The sequence below is a fragment of the Hylaeus anthracinus genome, unplaced genomic scaffold (genome assembly GCF_026225885.1).
Source record: "Hylaeus anthracinus isolate JK02 unplaced genomic scaffold, UHH_iyHylAnth1.0_haploid 3, whole genome shotgun sequence".
NCBI lineage: Eukaryota > Metazoa > Arthropoda > Insecta > Hymenoptera > Colletidae > Hylaeus > Hylaeus anthracinus.
Window position 1 is genome coordinate 5,804,708 of NW_026535284.1, and position 22,609 is coordinate 5,827,316.

Here is a 22,609-nt window from a genome sequence, read left to right on the forward strand (position 1 = left end):
TTTTTTACGCAATACCGAAGCTTTGTCTGAATGAACTTGAAACATGGATATATTTATAATAAAAAGTTTGTTTGAAAATCGAGACAAATTTCTTGAATAGACATAGATGCGATAGAGGGTACGGATACTTATAGGACTGACTGTATATCGTATGATTAATTGTCGTCAGAATTTGAAAAAAAATCGAGGGATATTACGAAACCTGTATTTGTAACTGTTTTTAGAGATCATCGTAATTGCATCGAAACGTGTACGAACAGTGGGTTAATAATCGTGACGAGAGTATTTACGAAAACATGATTAATAATAACACTTCGTACGGCCCTTATTTATATCGTTTGCTATTTATTGAACTTCGTGTCTTCAAATGTTGCGAATATAGCGCAGTGTTGTCGGTCAGCTGATTCAAAACCATGAAAACGACGTAAGAAAGTTTCATATCGAGACACCGAACAAAAACAGATAATCGAGTATTCGCGATCTGGTGATAAAATATAAATTCACAAGATCAAGGCCAGGCAACACTGTTTTAGCCGCATGCTAGATATAAACGTGATTAGTACAATGTAAATAATTTGCTAAATTTGACGTAGTTTATATGCAAATTATATTCTACAATAAATATTACTTGACATAGAAAAGTGCGCGTATTTATTCATCCCAAAAGTGTCGATGGTGTTTTTTGTAGCATAAAAATCACACGTGAGCCGTGAATAGGTATGTTTTAAAAATATCATCACGATTATGTCGAAAAGAGAATAGAAAAGTTATTTTGAATACATTTTTCGCGATACATTTTTCTCAATCATTCAGTGTGATACATTTCTGGTCTAGAGCTTTGGAACTTCCATCTGGATCTCCCTCTTCCTCTTTGATATCTAAATCCTTGATGAAAGCGCACCAGTTTATTCCAGCGCCGCAATCAGGTTCCTTCTCCGATGCCCACCAAAGTGCCGTCTGGAAATTGCGTAAATATATTTAACAATAACCGCAGTGAACAATTATTATATAGGAAATTATTATATTAAAGATTATCGTACAGAGAAGCTATTGAGCTATTTTCGATCAATTACGAATTAAAAATTAACTGATTTAGCATAAACCCGCGTGGAATACTATTTACAGTAAAGTCTCCACAAATGCACTTTCTCTCCCACAAATGCCCTGAAACCATCCCCACCACTCTATACCCCTTAGAAATACCTTAATATTAATAGGTGTTGCAGGAGGTAGTGGATCAACTTTCACGTTCATGAATCGCAACAAGTCATTGTAATCTAATTTCTCTTCCTCGTTTCTACGAATACTGAAATCAATATTAATTAATATTACTTTTTGTAATGAGACGTAAAATTTTTGTTTAATTTTTAACCGACTTCGAAAAGGAGGAGGTTACTCAATCCGACATGTATATATATATTTTTTTTTTATATCGTCACTTTACATACTGATCAAGCATAGAATTGATGAGCTCCACGTCAACTGGTATTCTGGATCCACGGAGTATAGTATATATTGTGTCCCGTGATAGAAATCCTGTTCTTCCTCTGTCGCATCGATGAAGATCTTCTTCCAATCGATCGAGCTCGTTCCATAACGATCGCAGGAGTTCTGTGTGCATTAGGGTTCTACAAAAAAAAAATGTGTGACAGTTGTGGACATACAATAACACAGAAATAAAGAAATAAATATGTTCAGAAAAGATATACAAATTTGTATATCAAATTTGATTACCTTACATATTCACGAGTGCGGAATTCCTTCTTTTCGTGCGAGGAATAGTGTCGAGCAATCGTAATTGTTTCGTGTTCTGTTATTTTGCCGTTCGAATACTTGTATAACATATCTCTAAATAGAATAAATATATCAAACTTGATATTATCTACGTGAATATAAAACTATTAGCAATTAATAATAATTAATAAATGGAAACACATTTTGAAATATCTTTATTTTGTACGCTTTGAATTGTTGTATTCGTCGAATAAAGATAACTCGGATTATCAAAACTCCTTGAAAAACGGTTAAAGGTACAGTATATTTTTGTTTAAATAATTTTTCTGATCTGCGAACGTCTACTTTGATCTACTATGAGTAACTCAAACGCCATGAATCAACTTCATTTCAAGTATCATGTATACTTTTCGCATACTTTTATTAAAAAATAACCTTTAAAAATCGCTTGCTCCAATTAAATCGCACATTTCCCATTTTTACATTTCAGGAAAGTAAAGAGACTTGAATCCAGTAATGGTTAATAGTACATTTGACGGCAATTTCATATCTCGTCGAGATGTACAATTTTTGTTTGATTTTTATATCGTCACTTTACATACTGATCAAGCATAGAATTGACGAGCTCCACATCAACTGGTATTCTGAATATTTTCATTCCTTACTCGATTTAATAACGTAACTCGTCCACTACGCATAGGTAAACTATTCTGCGGAAAACAACATACCTGAGTTTCTCGTACGACAGTATTGAAAGATCTTCGTCGATTGATTTCACGGGTGTATAGTGTTGTATAAATTCCTTGTAAACTGGTTTCAAAATTTCCCGTAATTTTCCCAGGATTAATCTGACGTCAGCTTGCGGAAACTGTACAATAAAAGGTGTAAGTACGTGCGATTAAAGAAAGACATATAACAATAAACATTAATCATGTATCAGAATAGAATAAATAGAATAAATATATCAAACTTGATATTATCTACGTGAATGAACGTAAATGAACTGTTAGCAATTAAAAATAATTAATAAATGAAAACACATTTTGAAATATCTGTATTTCAGAATATGTGTTTTAAAAAATACTGAAACACTGAAACGGATGTGAATTATAGAACCTTATCGCGATGTAACTCCATGTAACGAAGAGCATAAACGTCGGCTGAGATGAGTTCAAAGATGAAATTGTTTAAATTAACGCGCGCTCCGATATAAAAATCCTTTGGTTTATAATAATCCGGTTTCCTATTTACGAATATCTCTTGATTAGGCAACATTACTGGCATTCTTTTTTGGAAGAGGGATCGCCTGAAACCTAGAAATATGGAAAATATAAACCTATACACATATAAACTACTGGACAAAATTAGCGGCACACTAATTATGAGAGTTTTCAACCGATTTCGGTGAAACTTCGTGAGGAATAGTTTTCAAGTGTCTTCTGGGTGTGTGCAAAGTTGCATTGGCGACGGTTGATGTGAAGTGGTTAATTCACACCTCTAAAGGAGAGGGTGTAGAAAAACGCCTCTTTGGAGAAGGTCAGGGGTGACGGGAGGGGTTGAAAAATTCAAAAAAACCTTTGAGGCGACTCTCCTTGATGCCCTCTAGTAACTAATTTTTAATAGAGAACACAGATGTTGTGTAAAAGGAAAATGTACACGATAAGTGCAATATGGGCGAAAAACCGATGCACTATAAAATAACTATTCAACCGAGGTAGCAGAGGGTAGTGGATGATGGAGCAGTGTGTAGCGTAGTCGACTATCACGCTGAGATCTTGGGCGTCCGCCCAGGCTTTTTTATGGATAGAGATTTTAGGGCTTGCTAACAAAAATATAAAGTATGGAAAAAATCCAAGGGCGAAAAAATAAGGAATAAGATAAGTGCAATAGCAAAAATAAGGGGAGCGAATAAGTCAGTAGCTGCCTAGCTAAGCTCTATAAACTCAACACAAAACACGTGTACAAAATTTCAAATAATTTCATTGAACCGTTTGTTCATAATAAATTCTTAAATAAAGCCTTATTTTTCAGCGTTTTATTTGTGTCACTCCCTCAAAGCTGCGGCGTCGTAGAACCCATAACCAAAATGAAGAAAAGAGTGGACTGTCCAAGCTCCGGAGCTTACCTTGGACTCCACTGTACGAATACAAGGTGTCTCAAAAATGTTGTAACGCATTGAAAGAAGTTCGGGAAGTGATTTGAAACAACATTTTTCGCTAAGGAAAAACCGTGTATAATTGAAACTTTTACTTTACTAAATTTTATTAAAAACCTTTTTAAACTTTGAAACGTTCGAAATTGAATGCTTAATAAAATATCCTTGGACCTCACCTGAATTTCTTATTCCCAATTCGAAAATAGAAATCGTATCATCCATTAGAAAAACTCTAATAATGAACGCTCTGCCTTGGTTTTCCGGACTCTTTGATACCATCTTGGCTCTAAATCTCAGGACGTGGCTGTCGAAGCCTTGCCTGAAATCGAGCGAAAGATCGATTAAAAATATTGCACTTAAGAATCGTGAATTTTTGTTATACTGCACGTACTTATCGTAATAGAGAAATTTGATAATGTCTATTTTGGGTGGTTGCGGCAACACCGAGAAACAATTTCCAAGAGAATCTTCGTAGGAACCAAAACCGTTGTAAGGTGGAATGTATTTTTCGACTTTCATGCAAACTTCGTCGCCTTTACGAGGTCTCTGCAAGGGTGTGAAATCGTCCAAACCGTACTTCGTCCTTTGATACAATAAATGAAAAATATTATTGTAATTATTAGGTTAATTATTATTAGGAATTAATATAAATATTAGGTTCAATTTTGTATTAGGTTCAATTAGGTACGTTAGCCAAGATTTTATTTTGTATAAAGATCCGGAGTGTACTTATCACTCTTCCCGACAGTAAATTGTTTGCGCGAGAGACCATTTACACCAAGTGAACAAAACTTACGGTAGAGATGGTTACGTTTGTCTAATTGTAGATAAAAGTGAAGAAACTAAGTTTCACCTATAATATTCCTTTGTAAAACCGTCCATATCTATTATAACAATCTTTCTTCCAAAAACGTTTATTCGGGCACCAATATTAAGCTCGTTATCTTTATAAATATCTCTGCAAACTTGTCCAGTGTTTAAAGAATCTATCGAGTAATAACCACGCGCAGTATCGTCTCCAATAACATTTAGAACGGTGAAGGGATCACCTGCGCCAAGCGGTTCCAGTCCGGAGAAGAACTGCAATAAATTAATTTTAATTAACTTGATTAATTCGTATCGCGTTCTAAAATCTCAGATTTTGTACAAAATGTGAAAACCGCATTAGAAGAAACTCAGACTTAGTGTAAATCAGGGCTACGCGCAGTAATTTCACAATTTAAATTAATATTTAATCAAAAACAAAGCATAATTTTATAGTGCTATTACTGAATTTAATATATACATTTTTTGTTCAAATATATTAAAAAATAGCTAAGATACAGGAAATCTCCGAAAACATCTTTTTTGCGGTGTATACGATATCTAAAAAATTATTTCATCGATCATCTTCAAATTTTCAGGGTTTATTCTATACATAAAGAACTGCTAAGTTTCCGAAGGATTTTTCATAATTTTGATTTTTACTGAAATGGCTGTAGTTTACTGACTCCCCCTTTCGACTTTCAAAACTATTGTTTTTCCATAACAAAATAGCAAGTTTCCATCGAAAAGAGAAATCGTTTGAATTAGTGATTCGAAAAAAGTGGAAAGTTTGCCATCTAGTGGTAGAATACCAAAAATTGGATTCACACTACACTACCATAGCGATAGAGGTGGACAAGTGTTCTGTTATTTACCGGTAAAGTATTTGGCTAATTAACCGATAAAACATATTTTTTCTACAAGACGATTAACCAAATATTTGTTCCCAGTCGATAAGATTCCAAAGATTATTCTTTTCAATTTAAATTAATTTTTAAAATAATTAAATTAGAAGTATAGTATTACAAAATACTATTTAAAATTAATACATATAACCCGTGTTATGCTTCTGACTACAGTAGTTCATTATGGAACCGCTAGATAGCATTAAAAACTCTTATGGTAATTTTGCGGTAATTTACTATGCGTGAGTAAGGTCGAATATCACTACTGCCATCTCATTTGTTTCCGTGTCTATTTTCAAAACATAAAGAAAACTTGCAGAGGTATTATTGAAGCGCCTATTGAATTGTCAAACATTTGAATTTCTTTGCTGACGACACTAATTTTTAAAAAAAGCTTTGTTGCATCCGAGCATACAAATAATTTCGGTTTTCTCCACATACTTAATAAGAAATTCAAATTAATTATACATGAAAAAACAACATACTTTTGGAACCTTCATTCGTCGCAAAAACATGAAACCGGAATCTCGTCCAGAATTTGGTGGCACGTTCTCTTTTATTTCCATTGTATTATCGGCAAGGTAGTAATGAATTTCGAGATCGTGAATAACACCATAAAGACTATCCGTGTCGTCCCAATAACCGTAAAAACGAAGTACCTGTCTGTCATACTTCATAAAATTACCACGACTGTCGACCCTCCGGTTGGGTTTCTTCGGAAACGCTTCCTATGTTTCGATTATACAAATGAAAGTATGCTGTTCATGAAACGTAAAAGAATTAAGCCTACACCTTATACTTTATACCTTATTTACAAGGTCTAGCCTTGTTAGGGCATTACCTAACACACTAGATGGTTCAGAGAGCATCGCCCTTGAAACATGGTATATAGGCTGACAATGAAATATATGAATGCAAAAGAATGTGTGCTGGTGTTACTTAGAAAAAGAATACGTGAAGGATGTATATTCACAATAATGTCAACACATAAAGAAAACGTATGAGCACACTTTGCATGAAATATTATAGTACAACTTAGAAAGATAATCAAGGAAGCATAAGACTGTAGCATAAAAGAAAGGGTCTTCAATATATATTGGTAACTGTTTTACATGTTACCATATATATTAGAAAAAAATGAGATATCAAATTTCGATTTCTTGTCATAAGTATATCCCTCTATATCTAAAGATTCATATAAACAAAATATCACTTCAATAAATTACATGATTCTGATATTAATGTAATATGATAGCTGTTTGCACATGCAATGAGTTAGCTCAGAGTGGAAATGGTTAATATGAATAAGCTGCTTGAAAGAATTAAGAAATCACATTTACAATAGACCAAGAAAATAAATGAAATTCCAGAAATAAAAAAAGATACAGTTATTTGAATAAGTAATTCTCTTAGTATTTTGAATGGCATACTTGGTAAGCTTACAAATTTTCGTAACTCCGTGTAAGGATCTTTTGGTATTTCAATTGGATCTGGGACTGGAATTCCCATACGATTCAGAAATTGTCTTGTGAATTTATCACAGTCGACGATTTTATATACTCTGCCAAAAATTTCTGGTTCTTTGCCGATGTTTAAATCAATTATATCGTAGTATCTATATCTGACTGGATCCGGCATTGGGACTCTTTGTCGTTTTAATAGAACACCTGAACAGATGAAATTTTATAACACTAAAATTATATTCTTTTTATGAAAATTAGAACATTTTTCCTCTTTCTGGTGGTACTTTTAAAAAGATGGGCAAACTAAAATTGGCTGTAAATAGTCCTTAAGCGAGAGTCTACTGAAAGCATGGCAATAACAAACGGTCAAATAAACAATCCACAATTGAACCTTGCTCAAGACCACTATTTTCCGTGGAAGGTTCAGAAACTTTCATTGTTCCATCCTCCAAGAAGAAACTGATATTCACTATACGAATTTGATAAGCAGTTTTCCATCTTTCTTGAACAGTTTCTTGAAAAAAAGCCTTGAACATTAATCTCTATAAAAATATATACGAAATATTAAATGTTTCCATTATTAAGACGTTTTTTATAGCAAGCACATTTATTACATTACTGCTTTTACTACGTTTATATTTCTTAACAGGTATTACTTGTGACACTTGGTTGAGTTTCTTTAATTTATAAATTATCGTACCTGACCATCATAAGCAATCCATGGAGGCAATTCATGTACTTCTCCACGAGGATAAATCGATGGAAAGCGAACATGATCGCCCTTATCTGCCTTTTCTGATAAATAATAAACACCATCGTGTATCTTACCGAAATATTGATCTCTATGAAATCTTGTTCGGCCGAGCTAAATAAGTAAAATACACTGTATACCTTTCAGTATTTATCATTCCATTAAGCTTTATTTGAAGGTTACTATTTTCATGGATCATTGTATGAGAAATATTATAAAATTGAGAAGTCATTTACATTACTATCGAAATTATATCCTGGTAGGAAAGGAAGCACCCGATCACGTTGCATTTTGTAACAAAGCACATGTAATGTGTATGTACAATTAATGCATTAAACACAATTTTAAGTACATAATTAATAACACTTTACACAATACAACATCGGTGTAACAGAATGAATCACTTCAATTTATTACTGTTGTGTTTCCTTGACGATGGTTCCATGGAGTCAATGAAGTCATAGAAAGAACTCCAGAAAATAGCAGTTTGAAATGCTTATATATATTTTTTATCATCAACAACATGTAACATTATACTGGCATAATTTTCTACCAGTATATACCAAAACATAAATTTATATAATATATAGCAATATATAATATAGCAAAACACTCTGGTATATAAATATAACATGTATATACTATATTAGTTTGACTCAATAATTCATGTTAACCTTAATTTTTCGCGCACTGTGAGGTTTCGCATATTTCGTTCCAGTAGCTTCGTACACTATTTCGCCAACGCAAATTCTGATTAACTTGGTATACCTATTTTTCAAAAAGTATTACAGATATCGTCATACGAATGTTTGCAGCTTATCCTACTGTATATAGATAATATTTTGTGTTTTTACGGATTCTTTTAGATAACTAATTTCCGAAGTAAGTAAAGCAGAGTAGAACAAGAGTTTGCTTTAACGATTCGATGATATTCGAACATTTGTAATTTTTTAGATAATTAGAAAATCTGGACAGTACTTCGCTACATTCTTTACTAAGGTTATCTTCACAAAATAAAAAAAGAATTTCTTAAAATTTATTATTAGCCTTTTGCACTCCAAGAATTGAATAATGTAAGCTACTGGTGACTCCAAGAAATTTATAGTGTCACTACTGAAAATGAAAACATTCTTGATTTATGGTCGCTTAGATATAGTATTTAGGTTTAATGTGTGTTTAGCTGATTTTGTAAACATTCTTAAGTGATTATAACTATTAAAGATTTGCCATGCATAGGCTGAAACATTAATCTCGATAAATTTATCATGCATTTTCATATTAACCAGCTATAATATGATAAGATGCTATAAACAATTAACCAACAGAAAAATTATTGACACATTGCATGATTGTTCATTCTCATTACCGTATTATAACGTCTTTATTGTATTATCACAGTTTATCTGGTATATATAACAGCCTTTGGCAGATTTGAAAGATTTTATTGGTATTGATCGAAACGTATGTTGCCATAACAGCGCTAATGGAGTGCAAAAGGTTACACTTTGAATGATGCTGTTCTTAATGATATAACGCGTAGATCATATACTAAATCAATAAGTTATCGTTTAAAATATATATATAAATGCGTAATGCGTACAATTAGTAATAAAGCATTAAAGTTTGAGAAACAGTTAAGCGTAGAAAAAACAAAACAAACATCCAGTGCTTGTAGTTTTAAATATAACTAAAAGTAATTGTTATTTGTAACTACTTATGTAGATACTAATCGTAAGTTATATACTTTCTAAGTAGCGAATTCTATTCGCACGATGATAGTATTATGTATATAAATATTCTTGTGCATATCATGTAGATTTTAGTAACAACAGATCATGTGTATGGCACTTGCTAGTGACAAAAGTATTTTATAAGCGTAAATAATATAAAATATATTTAACAAAAATAGTACGCAACGTGCCTGTAGAACTAAAGACGACAGTGGACGGTCCAAGTATTAATAAACATAATCATTTCAGATCTTTCATAACGTTCGTGGTATGTCATAATTTGTCATTTTTCTTTTACTATGCAAAATTTGGTCTGATCACATTGTTTGAGCTTTGAACGTTTAGAGAGATTCCATACCATAGACATTCAAAAACACATAAGCAACTGGACACATCTCCACTTGCTTTTCTTCATTTTCTAGTCCTTAGTCTCTGGTTGTAAATCGTACCAGCTCGTGGTCGATTTTGTAATATCCATTTCACTCAAAGTTAAATGGACTTGACCCATTACGTTACTTCCGGCAGACAACCAACCTTTCTGAGTGCACACTGATACTTCCAATGTGCGAGTATTTAAATCGCCTTGAGAAACAACATACTCGAATTGTTCATCAAAGATTGGATTACAGTTGTCCTTCATGACTGCTGTTTTACGCTTGGTTTCCTTATGGCGATCGGGAAGGAGATAGAGTTTCACATATGGATCTGGTATATTGTGTGGATCATTCTGTGGCAGAGGTAAGTTACTGCAACAACAAAACCTTCAATTAACAATTTATGAAATTTTCTAATTTTTGCATTAATGATATACATACGCTATTTTATGTATAACAATTATAAGCTTCTGCCTTTGTATGTTGTAACGCAAGGACATCTGTATACGTCCTAATTTATAGTCGCCTGCAGACGACGTTACACTCAGATTTCTATGAATTAACTGGGGGCTTCCAGTACGAGAAGATGGTGCAGCATTAGTGACAATTGCTTCTTCGTTTACTGCAACTAGCTCTTCAGATCCAATTGCTGCACCTGAACCAGTACTGTGGGTAAAACTGTTCACTGATTCTTTTGACGCTTGCCTTTTCAATGGACTAGGTGGAACTGAAAAGTGTATATTATATAAAATTTAAATATAAGTAGGTAAGTAGTACACTTACGACTAGAAGAAAATGTATTGCTGATATTTGATTCTTGGCGTTCAATTCTTTTATTGAGCTGGTTAATGTCATAGTCATCATCATCCTCTTCTGAAGTGGGCTCGGGTTCTTCATATTTCAGTATCTGCATTTGAAAATATATACGTAAATATAACGTATAATTTCATTTTATATGAAAATATATGTATATAAATTTAAAAAATCATACGTTTAATGACATAGACAATATTAGTTTACTGTCAACCTCGGTCGTCTGCAGATCATAAGGTTGTTGGGAAATTTCAAGATTATTCTGTTTCAGAAGTAAAGAGATATTATAATTCAATTCTCCCACTATGGAAGTAGTTTTTTCATCTGTGATCTAAAATCCAATGTACATATAAATAGAGATATTTGTAATAAGAAATAAAGAAATGACGATCTTTACAAAATATATGTAACCTTTATATATAAAGCACCAGTTTCTGGATTGCTAACTAAAAAGGTAAAGCCTTGTTCCCATACCGGATCACAGGAACGTAACATCGTACTTGTTCTTTTTGTATTTCCACCAACACTTGCTTCAAGATAAACATCAGGCTGTTTATTTCCTCGAACACACTAAAATTTAATAATTACAGTTACTTTTCTGAACTTAATAATTTTTATTTAAAATTAATTGATTGCATACTTACTGGTAAATTTTTAGCTGAATCAATATAAACAATAAGAAGAGCTGTACTCATTGATGTTACTCTAAGTTCTTGAGTTTCAATTAAAGCCTGTATATATCAACAATGTAATAAAGAACAACGTTTAAAATTATCAAGCTTACAATGTTTTAAAAATACATACAGCTTTCAAATCAGCAACATTTTTTGAAAGTTGAAACCATGTTAGCCGTAGGTGAACCATACCATGTTTTGCTTGTTCCAATGAAACCCACTACATACAGTACATTTTCATTATTACTGTAACAATCATAATATATTTTTTACTTACCGTATCAATGCTTCCTTTTTTCTTGACACGACTGACTTCAATGGTAGCCCTACATTAACACAACATAGGAAAATAGTGTATTTCACAATTTATCTGGTATATAATATACGACCTATTATTAACGTATGTCATTTATGATAATGGGAATTAAACAAGTTCAGTAGCATGATTAATGTGCTGAAATTTATAATGCATGAAATTTTCCATGTAATTCATGCATGTTATAAAGCATTCATGCAATAAAAGCAATATATTATAATTGCTTTAATGCCATTCATTTCACAAATAAACAATCAATTTTTCTATATTACATACATTCATAGTCATATAAGCAGCACTCTAGGATATTATCTTATAAATGAAATAGTTTATAACAATATGAAAAGAGTAATATGGTGACATGAATTTTATTTCACTGTATTCGTAAATGGCACATATATCTCATACTATCTTTATAATATAAAATTACTGTGTTTTTTGTAATTGACGTTCCAACAACATGCATCATAAGAGCAGTATAATTTCAATTTTGAAAATTCTGCAAATTGACAAGCACGCAATCTACAATAGTCGAAAAAAAATAAATGTTCCCCTAAACTAATTACATAAGAATTTTCAAATGCATTCTATTCCTGGGAAAAACGTACTTGCTACAAGTAGCAATACCTGCCAAGTGGATCATCTTGACCAGCGTTGTCTTTGTCAAAGAGATGGGCAACCACTGTGTTGTAATGAGCTCCCAAACTTTTTTCCACTATAAACTGTCATCATATAATCCAGTTTAGTTTTTTATTTAACAACTACCGTCACCTAATCACTCTCATAAACCCAACAAATAAAATTATAAACAAACTTTAAAAATTACAAAGTTATTACATATTATATAATTAATCAAAAATTGTATACCTATAGTTAACACTTAATCTGCAGGCCATGGATTATTTCATAGCGGTATGTGTTTTGAAAAGTATCATTCACTGTGCAACTATCAAAGATTCGTTTTATGCCATCGTAAAACTTTACTTGTTTTTCAAAAAGTAATACAAACTAGAAGTTTATTTATACTATGTTATATAAACAAAAATATACACTTAGTTGTATTGAAAACTGTTGTGATTTTTCAACCAGATCTTTCCATATCTGGAATCTTCAGTAAAACCTGAGCAAAAGTAGAAAAGAATGTAATATAAATATTTTAATAAAGCATATAAATTCATCCAATTGCCCCACATATTAAGTGTTAAACTGGTTATTGGAAAAGAAAGGAAATCACAGAAATTGTTAATACACTATAACATAAATATGGAGCAAAAGATAAATAATAGTGGTATGAAAATGCACAATGAATTTGAAAATTACTTGAATGCATATATTTTAAAAAGTAACATAAATTATGAACGATACTATTTACATTACTCTGAATTGTGAGAAATTGCTATGATTTTTCCCTAATGAACTATCATGTGGTAATTCCCCATAAATATATAATGTTAAACTGTATTTCGGTTCTTTTTATTTTATCACATGTCTTCAATACGTGCTAAGCTAAGAATCATAGTGGGTTAAGCAAAAAAGAAATTAATTAAGCTACACTTTACACCTAATCTAGTGAAATGATAAAGGAGTTTTATGATGGAAAATCATTTTATTTTTTAAACAAGGGGGGTGCTAACGGGGAAATATAACGTTTGTGACATAGAATGAAGCGTGGACAGAGACAGGAACAAATGGATAGATATGAGATACTGGAATACGGGGGGTGCTAATGGAGAAAAGCTTTTTACTGTATTTAATTTTCAATCCCTTGATTCTTACGACGAGCGTGAAATCTGTTAATTTTTCTTTATTATTCCACTATGATTCACAGCCGGGCATGTACATACGAAGTTATCGCGATCAATTTCCGGTAAACAGCAGCTTCTTAGGACTTATTGAATTATGGAAATAATAGATGAAGTAATATAATAAATAAATAAGGCAAATCGAGATATATATGGCACACATTGTATTGAACATCACAAACATATTAGTCATTAACATTAACTACTGTAACTTGTTAAGACTCATATTAATGTGATAAGAAAGATTTATAAACACCAAAATGGCATGCAAAAATGTCACTCGGTTGATGTTCGTTGTTTTTATTAAATTACTAAATATTATGTTATAACTTCTTATGAATATATCTACTACCTGCCAAGGAAGTCATCATACTGAACACATGGAATGCTTGCATCCCTATCCCAAAGAAACACCATAGCCTTCTGCATTATACACGAACAGATCACAGCCTGTGTGCCAATATTATGAAGTGCATAAAATATAAAAGATGAAAATATTGCTTTATAAATCTTTCATCTGTGTACTAATAGAATTTGCAAATTTATTATTCCTTCAAATAAATTATGATACATTGAATACATATGTGCCACATAGAATGACTATGAATATAACTGAACTAATCAAAGTGCTTCAACAATAGATAGAAAACCAGTACGAGCATTAAAAGAATAATTGATATTACTAGAATATATACATCTAAATTATCTTTTATTGTTAAAAAATTGCTAATACAATAAAGCGACACACATACAATTACCCACACTCAAACCAAATAGATATTATAAATGATAGCATACCAACTAATATAAAACACCAACATGCACATATTTTACAAACAACAGTGATTGTTTTACATGTTTATATGAATCAAGATCTACAGTGGGTCAAAATAGTCTCTGTACAGCATACATGAATTCATTTACTGTTGCGTAAATTTAGTTATGTTATTTAATGTTACAATTGAGTTGTGAATTACAATTGGTACTTTAAATTAAACAATACATAAAAACGAAATGTAGCAAATGTGGTGCACAAAGACTTTATTGACTGACTGTATTGGGAAGATATACAGATGATAATTAAATGGTAATTGAAATGATAGATCAAATTGTAATATTTCTCAAGTATCTTAATATAAGAACAATGTCATAGATAAACTATAACAATTGTTACTCATTTTTTATATAAATTTTATCTTCCACATACAATTTTGAAACAATACATAATATGTGTTCATACCTTCCAAGACTTTCATCACCCTTGGTGTCATCATAGTCCCATAGCAGCACAGTAATTTGTTGAGCGACGGCCGATGTCACGGCGCACTAATCCCACATAACACATCACACATCACATACACACATACATACCAAAGTAAGAAACTAAATTAAATTGACATAAATTAAGATGTTTCCGATCTATGTGTACGAACTATCAATTGTATTGATTTGCTGTAAGCATAACAATAATTTACACAAATACATTTAAGATTGTAGATTGCTAATTCACTAAGAAAAAACAATAATCAACAAATCATGGTGCCAAGTGTTAGATCAGCAACATCTTACAACTAGAACGAAAACGTAGACATACATATTTCTGCATAAAAGGAACATATAGAAAAAATAATAAAGTAACAATTTATGTGATCATCATAAATATGATTAAATTACAAGACATTATAATTGTCTTATACTTTGTTTTGTTCTCTTCAATAATAAATGCCTGGTTATATCACGTGCTTTTATTTATTTAAACAATATTATTTCTTACCATGTAAAAGATGTTATGCTTGAAATTTCAATGGACTTACAAGAAAAAATGATTGCAAAGCACATGCATTAAATACTATAAACATATAATTTCTTTTATAATAAAATATTGTACATACCTCGCACCAAAAATCCCATTTTGGGTTCACAGTGTTAACTTGTGTTTTTGTTCTAAATTCTTGTGCTCCAACATTTATAATGGCATATGGATCAGACTTGCCCTTACCCAACATTCCAATATCCTTTTTCATAAGATTTTTTGCTTCTACTACATGAATTCTTAAAACTCCCTACAAAGAAATCATGATTAATTAATATAAATTTCACATGATTACACATATTAACAAAATGTACCAAGTGGAAAGCTTACTTCAGGCTCTGGAATTTTCAATGATTCAACTGGTACTGTTTCACATAAAGGTATAACGATTTTATTTGGTAGAACCACAAAAGCCGCTATTTGTTCCACTATCGTTTTTCTTAGTATTTCACTGTGTAAGAAATACATGGTTAGTTGTATTTTTATACAATTATACAATTAAACAATTATACAATTAGTTCTTCTTACTTAAATCCAGGTAAATCAAGGACATCAGCTACTCCTACTAAATTAAAATTAACAGCTGGTGGATTTAAGAAAAATGCTTGTACACCTCCCACTATAGGCATAGAAGATAACAATGGTTTCATGACGATCCTCATCATTCCACGAATCTAAAAGTTACTTACTAAAGTTAACTAATAATGTCACTAAAAAATTCGTACTGAAAGTAGTTATATTCATTGTTCCTTACCTGAAAATCCTTAATACCACCTTTTATATTACCAACAGAAAAGGTAATATCACAGTCACCAGCATACCTATAGTATTATTTATAGTTAAAATATCAAAGTCAAGAATATTGTTAACCACTTTGCCTAGCAGCAGTAATTGACGGATGCATACAACTAAATATTCCACATAACATAGAAGTCTGGCTACCTCACTTGGAAGTATTTCTATTGAAATTGTATACAAAGTGCATGTACTTAAATACAAATGTTAATATAATAAATATACTATGATAATAAAACAAAAAGTGTTATGATAATAATGGCATTAATAGAAGAGACAATTGATTTTGTTCCTACTAATCAGAAATCACTTGCAAGGTACATTATTACTAAATTTATCATGGAAAGGCCAATATGTCCATAGTACATAATTGCAGGCAAAGTAGTTAATATGAATACACGACATTATTATTAATACAAATACATACATAACTTCAACATCTACTATCACTTCATTTCTTGTAGTGTTTTTATCATATGCTTTAATTCCATAAATTTTTAAGGGCTACAAATATGAATAAAAATTAGTTTTCTTACTGATACATTAACGTTGAATATAACATGACAATGTACAACAACTTACAATACGACCCAAGACTAATCTTTCAAACTGAAATCCTTTTATTTTATATTCTACTAATTTTTCAACAATAGCAGGTTCTATACTCTGTTTACACAGTTCACGAGCAAAATGATTTATACTTGGCCAAACTTTATACAAAACCTTAAAATATGAAAGAAATTAATTGACATTAATATAAAATATGTAAATATAGAAAAATACATTTAAATGAAGTTTCTCTTACTTTATTTAGCCATTCAGCTCTATCAAAATCAGGAAAGTAAACCCAAGAAGGTAACTCATCTAATCGGCTCATAACCAATTCTTTTTCTTTAGCCATTACACTAGCTTGGGTAGTAATTGTTTTTAATTCGTTGTCTTTTCGACGTTCTGATTTCCATGCTGCTAAAGCGATGGGTGCAATTAACCATCCTATGCTCAGATTTAGGTAGCCCCATCCCCAAATAATACCAGCAGTTGCCAGTTTGGTAAAAAATGATACAGTTAGTGAACCTATATTCATATATGGCCAAGGATTTGGCTTGGAGACTTTATTGTCTTCGCATTTGCCTTCCATTTATAATAATAAGTAAATCTCAGCTTATCAATATCTTATTTATAATAACTGTTAATTGTAATTATTTACATAACTCCATGTTATATATATAAAATTTGTTTTCTTTTAGATTTCAATAAATTTATATCCGCTCTGCAAAAAATAATGAAGCACAAATGTTTCTTTAATTTTTGCTGTAATATGTAAGGCTGAAAAACATGAAATCAAAATAATCATGCCAATTAAATTGTACTGTTTAAAAATCATACATTCATAACATATTTCATCAAAAATATTCACTACTATGTACAGTTAATACTTCAATACAAAAATAAAGAAGGAATCAACAGTTGTAGAATATTGAAAATAAGTATTTAAATATCTGCAAGGTTATTACAGTTTTACATAAATATATATAATAATATATATTCTACATATATGTATACATTTAATGCTTATAAATGACAGTACATTGAATTTCTTGAGGTAGATAAGATAAATTACGTTTATATATGAATACTGAGAGATAGCGCGATTTCCAAATACTTCGCGATACGAAAAACCGCTGTTAAGATGGTAAAAATCCTTTAAAACTGATATAGATTAAATTATTTCTTATCGGCTTAAGCAGGATGTTAATATCCGTCAAGCATAGTGTTTAGCAGAATAAAACAATCGTTGTTAGTGATACTTTTTCACGTATTAATATTTGCAATTAACAATGATTAAAAGCATATATCAAAAATGAGAAATGCATACAAATAATACGATCATTTCACGATATCTATTATGTTATGGTCTTCAATTTAATACTGCGCAGAAATGAATATAATGAACGTATGAAAATTTAAAATAATACATATGTAAGCGTTAGTTAATTCATAAAATTTTAATAAACAGGCATTGCAGAATTTGCTTACATGTATAAAAAAAGTCGTACTCGCATATGTATATATACTTTTTATGACTTGGTGTAACTGTTGAACAGATATGATCACAGTAAAACCGGATGATACTTCTCAAATTACTTTGCCGAGGATGAATGATGAATGTTTTCGAGGACTAATCAATTAGTCGAGTAAAGAAACTGTCGAAGTGACTCACTAAAACGTAACTATATATATAAATGCGATCCTACTAGCAGCTAACTTTACGCTCATCGAAAGTAGCGTTACGAACGCCACCAAAAAGATTTTCGTACTATGTTTTGCGAGATTCAATATTGCAAAATATTGGAAGGTCATTGTTAAAAAATCATATTGACCTAGTAACATGAATAAAATTCGAAATCTCCCAATTTTTTCACATAATAACAGCATTATTAAAACATTATTCACAATATTCGCTTGTTCTCGATGGCAACAAATTATAAACAAAAAGATGTTTATATTTGTTTTACATTGGGTACAAATCAAAACTATCGAAGAAATACAATTTTGGACTTCACTAAGCATTAAAATATAATTTTAGTAACAGATGTTAAAAGTAACACATCAGACATTATTATTGCGTTTAAAGAGTTTACTGCATTGCATGCAAATTATTCTATTTGGTTTATTACTTTGTGACTTTATTGTATAAAAAAAAAGTAACAAGTAGTTAAGTAAAAATTTATATTTGATAACTCAACAATTTCACACGTGCTCATTATGAATATTATACTACTTTTTGAAGATAATTTTAATAAAAAATTTGACAGCATCAATAATAGGAGTATAAAAAAATTTAGACCCCACATCGTTTCCTATAGTTACAGTACTGCGCGCACAGCTTTTTCTCGTACCACTCGTACCAACTGCGAAAGAACTAAAAAGTAAGAACAAAAGTAAATCAGGTTAGTTATATAGGGTGTCCCAAAAATGTTGTAACGCCTTGAAAGGGGTGGTTCTGGAGGTGATTTGAAACAACTTTTTCCTTAGCGAAAATGTTGTCCGATACTTCGTTGAGGAGATAATAACGGAAAACACTGACCAATCAGAGCGCGCGTATATTGTTGGAGCGGCCGCGGTAGCCTATGAGCGCTGCCGCCTAGCGCGTAACCTACGCTCAACCGGCATCCTCGCGCTCTGATTGGTCGGGGTTTTCGCTTAATATCTCCATAACGAAGCCTCGAACAACATTTTCGCTAAGAAAAAAGTTGTTTCAAATCACCTCCCGAACCACCCCTTTCAAAGTGTTACAACATTTTTGGCAGAGATGGGCAAAACCCTAGGCTTCGAATAAATCTGAAGTTTGCCGATGTGTTTGTCTCGTTTCTTTCTCTGGGAAATGTTCGAAAGAGAAAAAGAGGCAATCGGCAAACTTCAGATTTATTCGAATCCTAGGATTTTACCCATCACTGATTTTTGGGACACGCTGTAACGCTCTACTAGAGTCGGCTGTGATCTGTGATACAGTTGATAACATCCAGGGTTGCCATAAATTACATAACGAAACAGTCCCTGGACTGATGGCCTAGAGAATAATGTATGTTGATAAATCGTTACAGATTATCATATCTGTAATAATTTCATTAACAACAATTAATAGTTATAGGCTTGACGGGGACATCATTTTCCGTGGTGCCGTCATTTGATCGTGTTTTTCACTTAATATAATTATTCAGAAAAACAATGCAACAAACCGCAATTCTTCATCGCGTTTAGTTTAGAATTTATATCCATTTAAAGTTTGATAACATCATATTTATAATAAATATAATTTATAAAATAAAGATAATAAAGAATTGCGACATTGTTTTTCTTATAAATTAGGTTAAATAAAAACACGATCAAATTGCAGCGTCACGGTGATTGTAATCTCCCCCATGTATACTATATTTATACTAACAAACCAACATTTAAAGAAACTAATTTCAATTTAATTAGTAAAGTCTGTTTAACGAGAGTTCTTAATACTGTGTCAATCGAGAGCATTATACTTTTATTTTTTATTATTACCTTACTAATTATTTCATTAGAAAAAGTTGATCAGTAAATTCACATTTACGCATATGTAAAAGTAAGATGATTAGTGATCTCAAATATACTTAAACTTTAAAAATAGACAACAATAGTAACAACATATTTTTGTTAATATCTTAGAAAATAAAATGAAAATAAAGCTTGACACATTTCAAGACCATCGAAATTAGTGAGATATCCTAAATTATCTAAAACTGAAGAATTCGACCAAATAAAAGTCGCACTTGATATATAGTTATTATATACTTGATATTAAGTTATTTAACAAAAAGCAGAGTTTAGTCAAACCAATATAAAATTTGAATATGAAAGTATCAAATATGTATTGATTGAATAAACTTGAGTTGTAATAAAGTAAAATGGAAAAGTATATAGAAATGGTTATTTGTTTAGATAATAATACAAATGTTTCACATTTTTATAGTATATTAAATACGTTATATTTTTGATTCTGATGTAATTACATAAAATTTTACAAAAACTTATAATGTAAATTTTATTTTACATTTACAAAACTATTTTTTTAATGACAAAATTGTATTCACAAAATTTACATACATACATAAATTGTTCTATGATTAATATTCACAAAAACTGTTGAAACTATGTTGTAATTTCAAGTACCTACAAAATGTAAGTTTATAAGAATGATTTCTTATAATAATATATATTCTCATGTTACATTAAATTTGTAACAAACACCTTATTCCACAAAACTGGCCATCTATGAGGAAGTTTGTACTTATGTCGTGCACTTGTGCATACTTATAGCTTTGGACAATAACTGAATGTAATATTTCACGAATTATATAATTATGTACATCTAAATGATTTATTAATTAAATTACATTGTACTTAGCATCGTAGTTTTAAAAAATGTACCAGAATGCCATTATTCATAAACTTTGTGATACTTTAAATAAATTTAATTTTGATTTATACAAAAATTCAAAATCGTTTATTTAAAAAATTTATGTAAATCTTTGTATTGTATTGTGATCTTGCATTTTTTCCAATGCATGTAGATTATCCCACCAAAGTGGTAACTGATGTTTCAGAATCAACTTGAACCATGGAGTTAATGGCGAGTCAAGATGTTTCACAAACTGATCACAATCAGATCGTGACACCCAATGAAGCTCGCTAATTTCATCAGGATTTTTGTTCAATGTTACGTTATCTCGTTGCACAAATAACACATAATCTATTTCATGTTCACCCCAATAACCACTCACTGCTTGATAATGAATTCTTGTTAAATAAAAGAAGTCCGATGGTACAATTTGATTCATAGGAATTCCTAATTCGTAATTGAGTCTTCTTTGGGCTGCTCTACGGACTCCTATTGCTTCATGTTCTTCAGATTCACCAGGAATCTCAGCTAATGGATGACTACAACATGTGTTTGTGTAATGGTTTGGAAATGTTATCTGGAAAGAAAAAAATTATCTTTTACCAATGCGTACATTTTTAGATACAAATATAGAGACAATTTTTCTGTACTAGTATTGTTTACCTTATTAGCAGACCGTTTCTGAAGTAACAATTCCCCTGCATTATTAAAAAGAAAAACACTAAATGCTCTATGAAGCAGAACTTGCCCTTCCGAGTTAACAGTATGACAATCTCTTTTCGTAGCTTCACCAAGTGGTTTATCAGATTCATCGACAAGAATACAGCGTTCTTCTAATGCAGCCTCTTGCAAAGGAGCTGTTTGTGTACTACTAAAAGTTCTCACTGTAGATGTTAGTTTCCGTGCAATAGCACATACTCTCATCGTTTTAGCGATCATGTTGGTATATGCTTCTTAGATATAATATTGAATGTTCTTTAATGTACTACTTTATATAGGTCTTTTTAATACAGCAATCCATACGACGCGACATATGTAAATAACAGGTTAAGTAAATCAACGACCTTGCATCAACTCGAGAGATAAATATAAGGCATTATATTTAACTAAAAGTATAGGAAACATTTTACGCTATTGCTCGCAAGTAACTTTCTTCTATAAAAATGCGGCCACGGCCACATACTTTCAGCACACACACAACACAAAGCCTATAAACTTGATGATCATTGACGACAGCATCCCTTGAATACGAAATGTTGTTCGATACACCAATATCAATTGTAGATCATCCACCGATTTTATTTTTTGAACACTTAATTCATTTTGGTACATGTTGAAAAAATGAAATTTCTAGTGAATTTTTATGGTTCTAATTCACAGAAATTATTTTTACAACATTTAGAAAAAGAAGTTTATGATAAAAAGAGGATCTAATAATGGTTAACAATTATTTATTCTTAAGTCATTTGCAATTTTTTAATGTTTAATATTTGCATAATTAATAGATAAATGATAAATAATAATAGATTAATAGATAAATTTAATTA

General features: G+C 31.1%; 3 protein-coding genes across 6 annotated transcripts; all 3 read right to left on the reverse strand.

Annotated features, from left to right (window-relative positions):
- Positions 1-6: 6 nt before the first annotated feature.
- LOC128894061 (EF-hand domain-containing family member C2-like) lies at positions 7-8,183 on the reverse strand. Of its 2 annotated transcripts, XM_054155493.1 has the most exons (14): positions 8,049-8,183; positions 7,762-7,926; positions 7,453-7,603; positions 7,042-7,265; positions 6,084-6,326; positions 4,743-4,969; positions 4,281-4,472; positions 4,066-4,208; positions 2,851-3,047; positions 2,463-2,602; positions 1,735-1,848; positions 1,449-1,628; positions 1,204-1,306; positions 7-957 (listed from the first exon to the last, which is right to left on the reverse strand). In XM_054155493.1, the coding sequence occupies exons 1-14, from the start codon at positions 8,100-8,102 to the stop codon at positions 802-804; spliced, it is 2,289 nt and encodes a 762-aa protein (XP_054011468.1). In that variant the 5' UTR covers positions 8,103-8,183; the 3' UTR covers positions 7-801. The 2 variants fall into 2 exon arrangements, with proteins under 2 accessions (XP_054011468.1, XP_054011470.1); XM_054155495.1 differs by lacking the exons at positions 7,453-7,603; positions 8,049-8,183 and having other exon boundaries at positions 7,762-7,804.
- Positions 8,184-8,292: 109 nt separating this feature from the next.
- On the reverse strand, positions 8,293-18,370 carry LOC128894058 (extended synaptotagmin-1). Of its 3 annotated transcripts, none has more exons than XM_054155488.1 (17): positions 18,167-18,370; positions 16,935-17,399; positions 16,712-16,852; positions 16,557-16,633; positions 16,089-16,155; positions 15,863-16,008; positions 15,665-15,785; positions 15,414-15,584; positions 13,874-13,971; positions 11,681-11,729; positions 11,534-11,623; positions 11,374-11,460; positions 11,141-11,299; positions 10,908-11,060; positions 10,700-10,823; positions 10,358-10,643; positions 8,293-10,288 (listed from the first exon to the last, which is right to left on the reverse strand). In XM_054155488.1, exons 2-17 carry the CDS (start codon positions 17,265-17,267, stop codon positions 9,961-9,963), a joined length of 2,430 nt encoding a protein of 809 aa, XP_054011463.1. In that variant the 5' UTR covers positions 17,268-17,399; positions 18,167-18,370; the 3' UTR covers positions 8,293-9,960. The 3 variants fall into 3 exon arrangements, with proteins under 3 accessions (XP_054011463.1, XP_054011465.1, XP_054011466.1); XM_054155490.1 differs by lacking the exon at positions 13,874-13,971 and adding an exon at positions 12,347-12,441 and having other exon boundaries at positions 18,167-18,369; XM_054155491.1 differs by lacking the exon at positions 13,874-13,971 and adding an exon at positions 14,762-14,847 and having other exon boundaries at positions 18,167-18,368.
- A 2,750-nt stretch (positions 18,371-21,120) lies between these two features.
- LOC128894081 (isopentenyl-diphosphate Delta-isomerase 1) lies at positions 21,121-22,484 on the reverse strand. Its single transcript, XM_054155544.1, has 2 exons — positions 21,726-22,484; positions 21,121-21,639 (listed from the first exon to the last, which is right to left on the reverse strand). Exons 1-2 carry the CDS (start codon positions 21,999-22,001, stop codon positions 21,181-21,183), a joined length of 735 nt encoding a protein of 244 aa, XP_054011519.1. The 5' UTR covers positions 22,002-22,484; the 3' UTR covers positions 21,121-21,180.
- Positions 22,485-22,609: the final 125 nt, after the last annotated feature.

What these genes read in the sequence shown, in the direction of transcription:
- LOC128894061 (XM_054155493.1), bottom strand. Translation starts at nt 8,102, where the DNA reads ATGCAACGTGATCGGGTGCTTCCTTTCCTACCAGGATATAATTTCGAT. An exon ending in GGATTGCTTATGATGGTCAG is followed by an intron (nt 7,604 to 7,761) that starts GTACGATAATTT and finishes ATATTTTTATAG; the next exon opens with AGATTAATGTTCAAGGCTTT. An exon ending in CAACACCTATTAATATTAAG is followed by an intron (nt 958 to 1,203) that starts GTATTTCTAAGG and finishes CGCAATTTCCAG; the next exon opens with ACGGCACTTTGGTGGGCATC.
- LOC128894058 (XM_054155488.1), bottom strand. Translation starts at nt 17,267, where the DNA reads ATGGAAGGCAAATGCGAAGACAATAAAGTCTCCAAGCCAAATCCTTGG. An exon ending in GAGCTGAATGGCTAAATAAA is followed by an intron (nt 16,853 to 16,934) that starts GTAAGAGAAACT and finishes TCATATTTTAAG; the next exon opens with GTTTTGTATAAAGTTTGGCC. An exon ending in CAATACATTTTCTTCTAGTC is followed by an intron (nt 10,644 to 10,699) that starts GTAAGTGTACTA and finishes TACACTTTTCAG; the next exon opens with TTCCACCTAGTCCATTGAAA.
- LOC128894081 (XM_054155544.1), bottom strand. Translation starts at nt 22,001, where the DNA reads ATGATCGCTAAAACGATGAGAGTATGTGCTATTGCACGGAAACTAACA. An exon ending in AGAAACGGTCTGCTAATAAG is followed by an intron (nt 21,640 to 21,725) that starts GTAAACAATACT and finishes TTTTCTTTCCAG; the next exon opens with ATAACATTTCCAAACCATTA.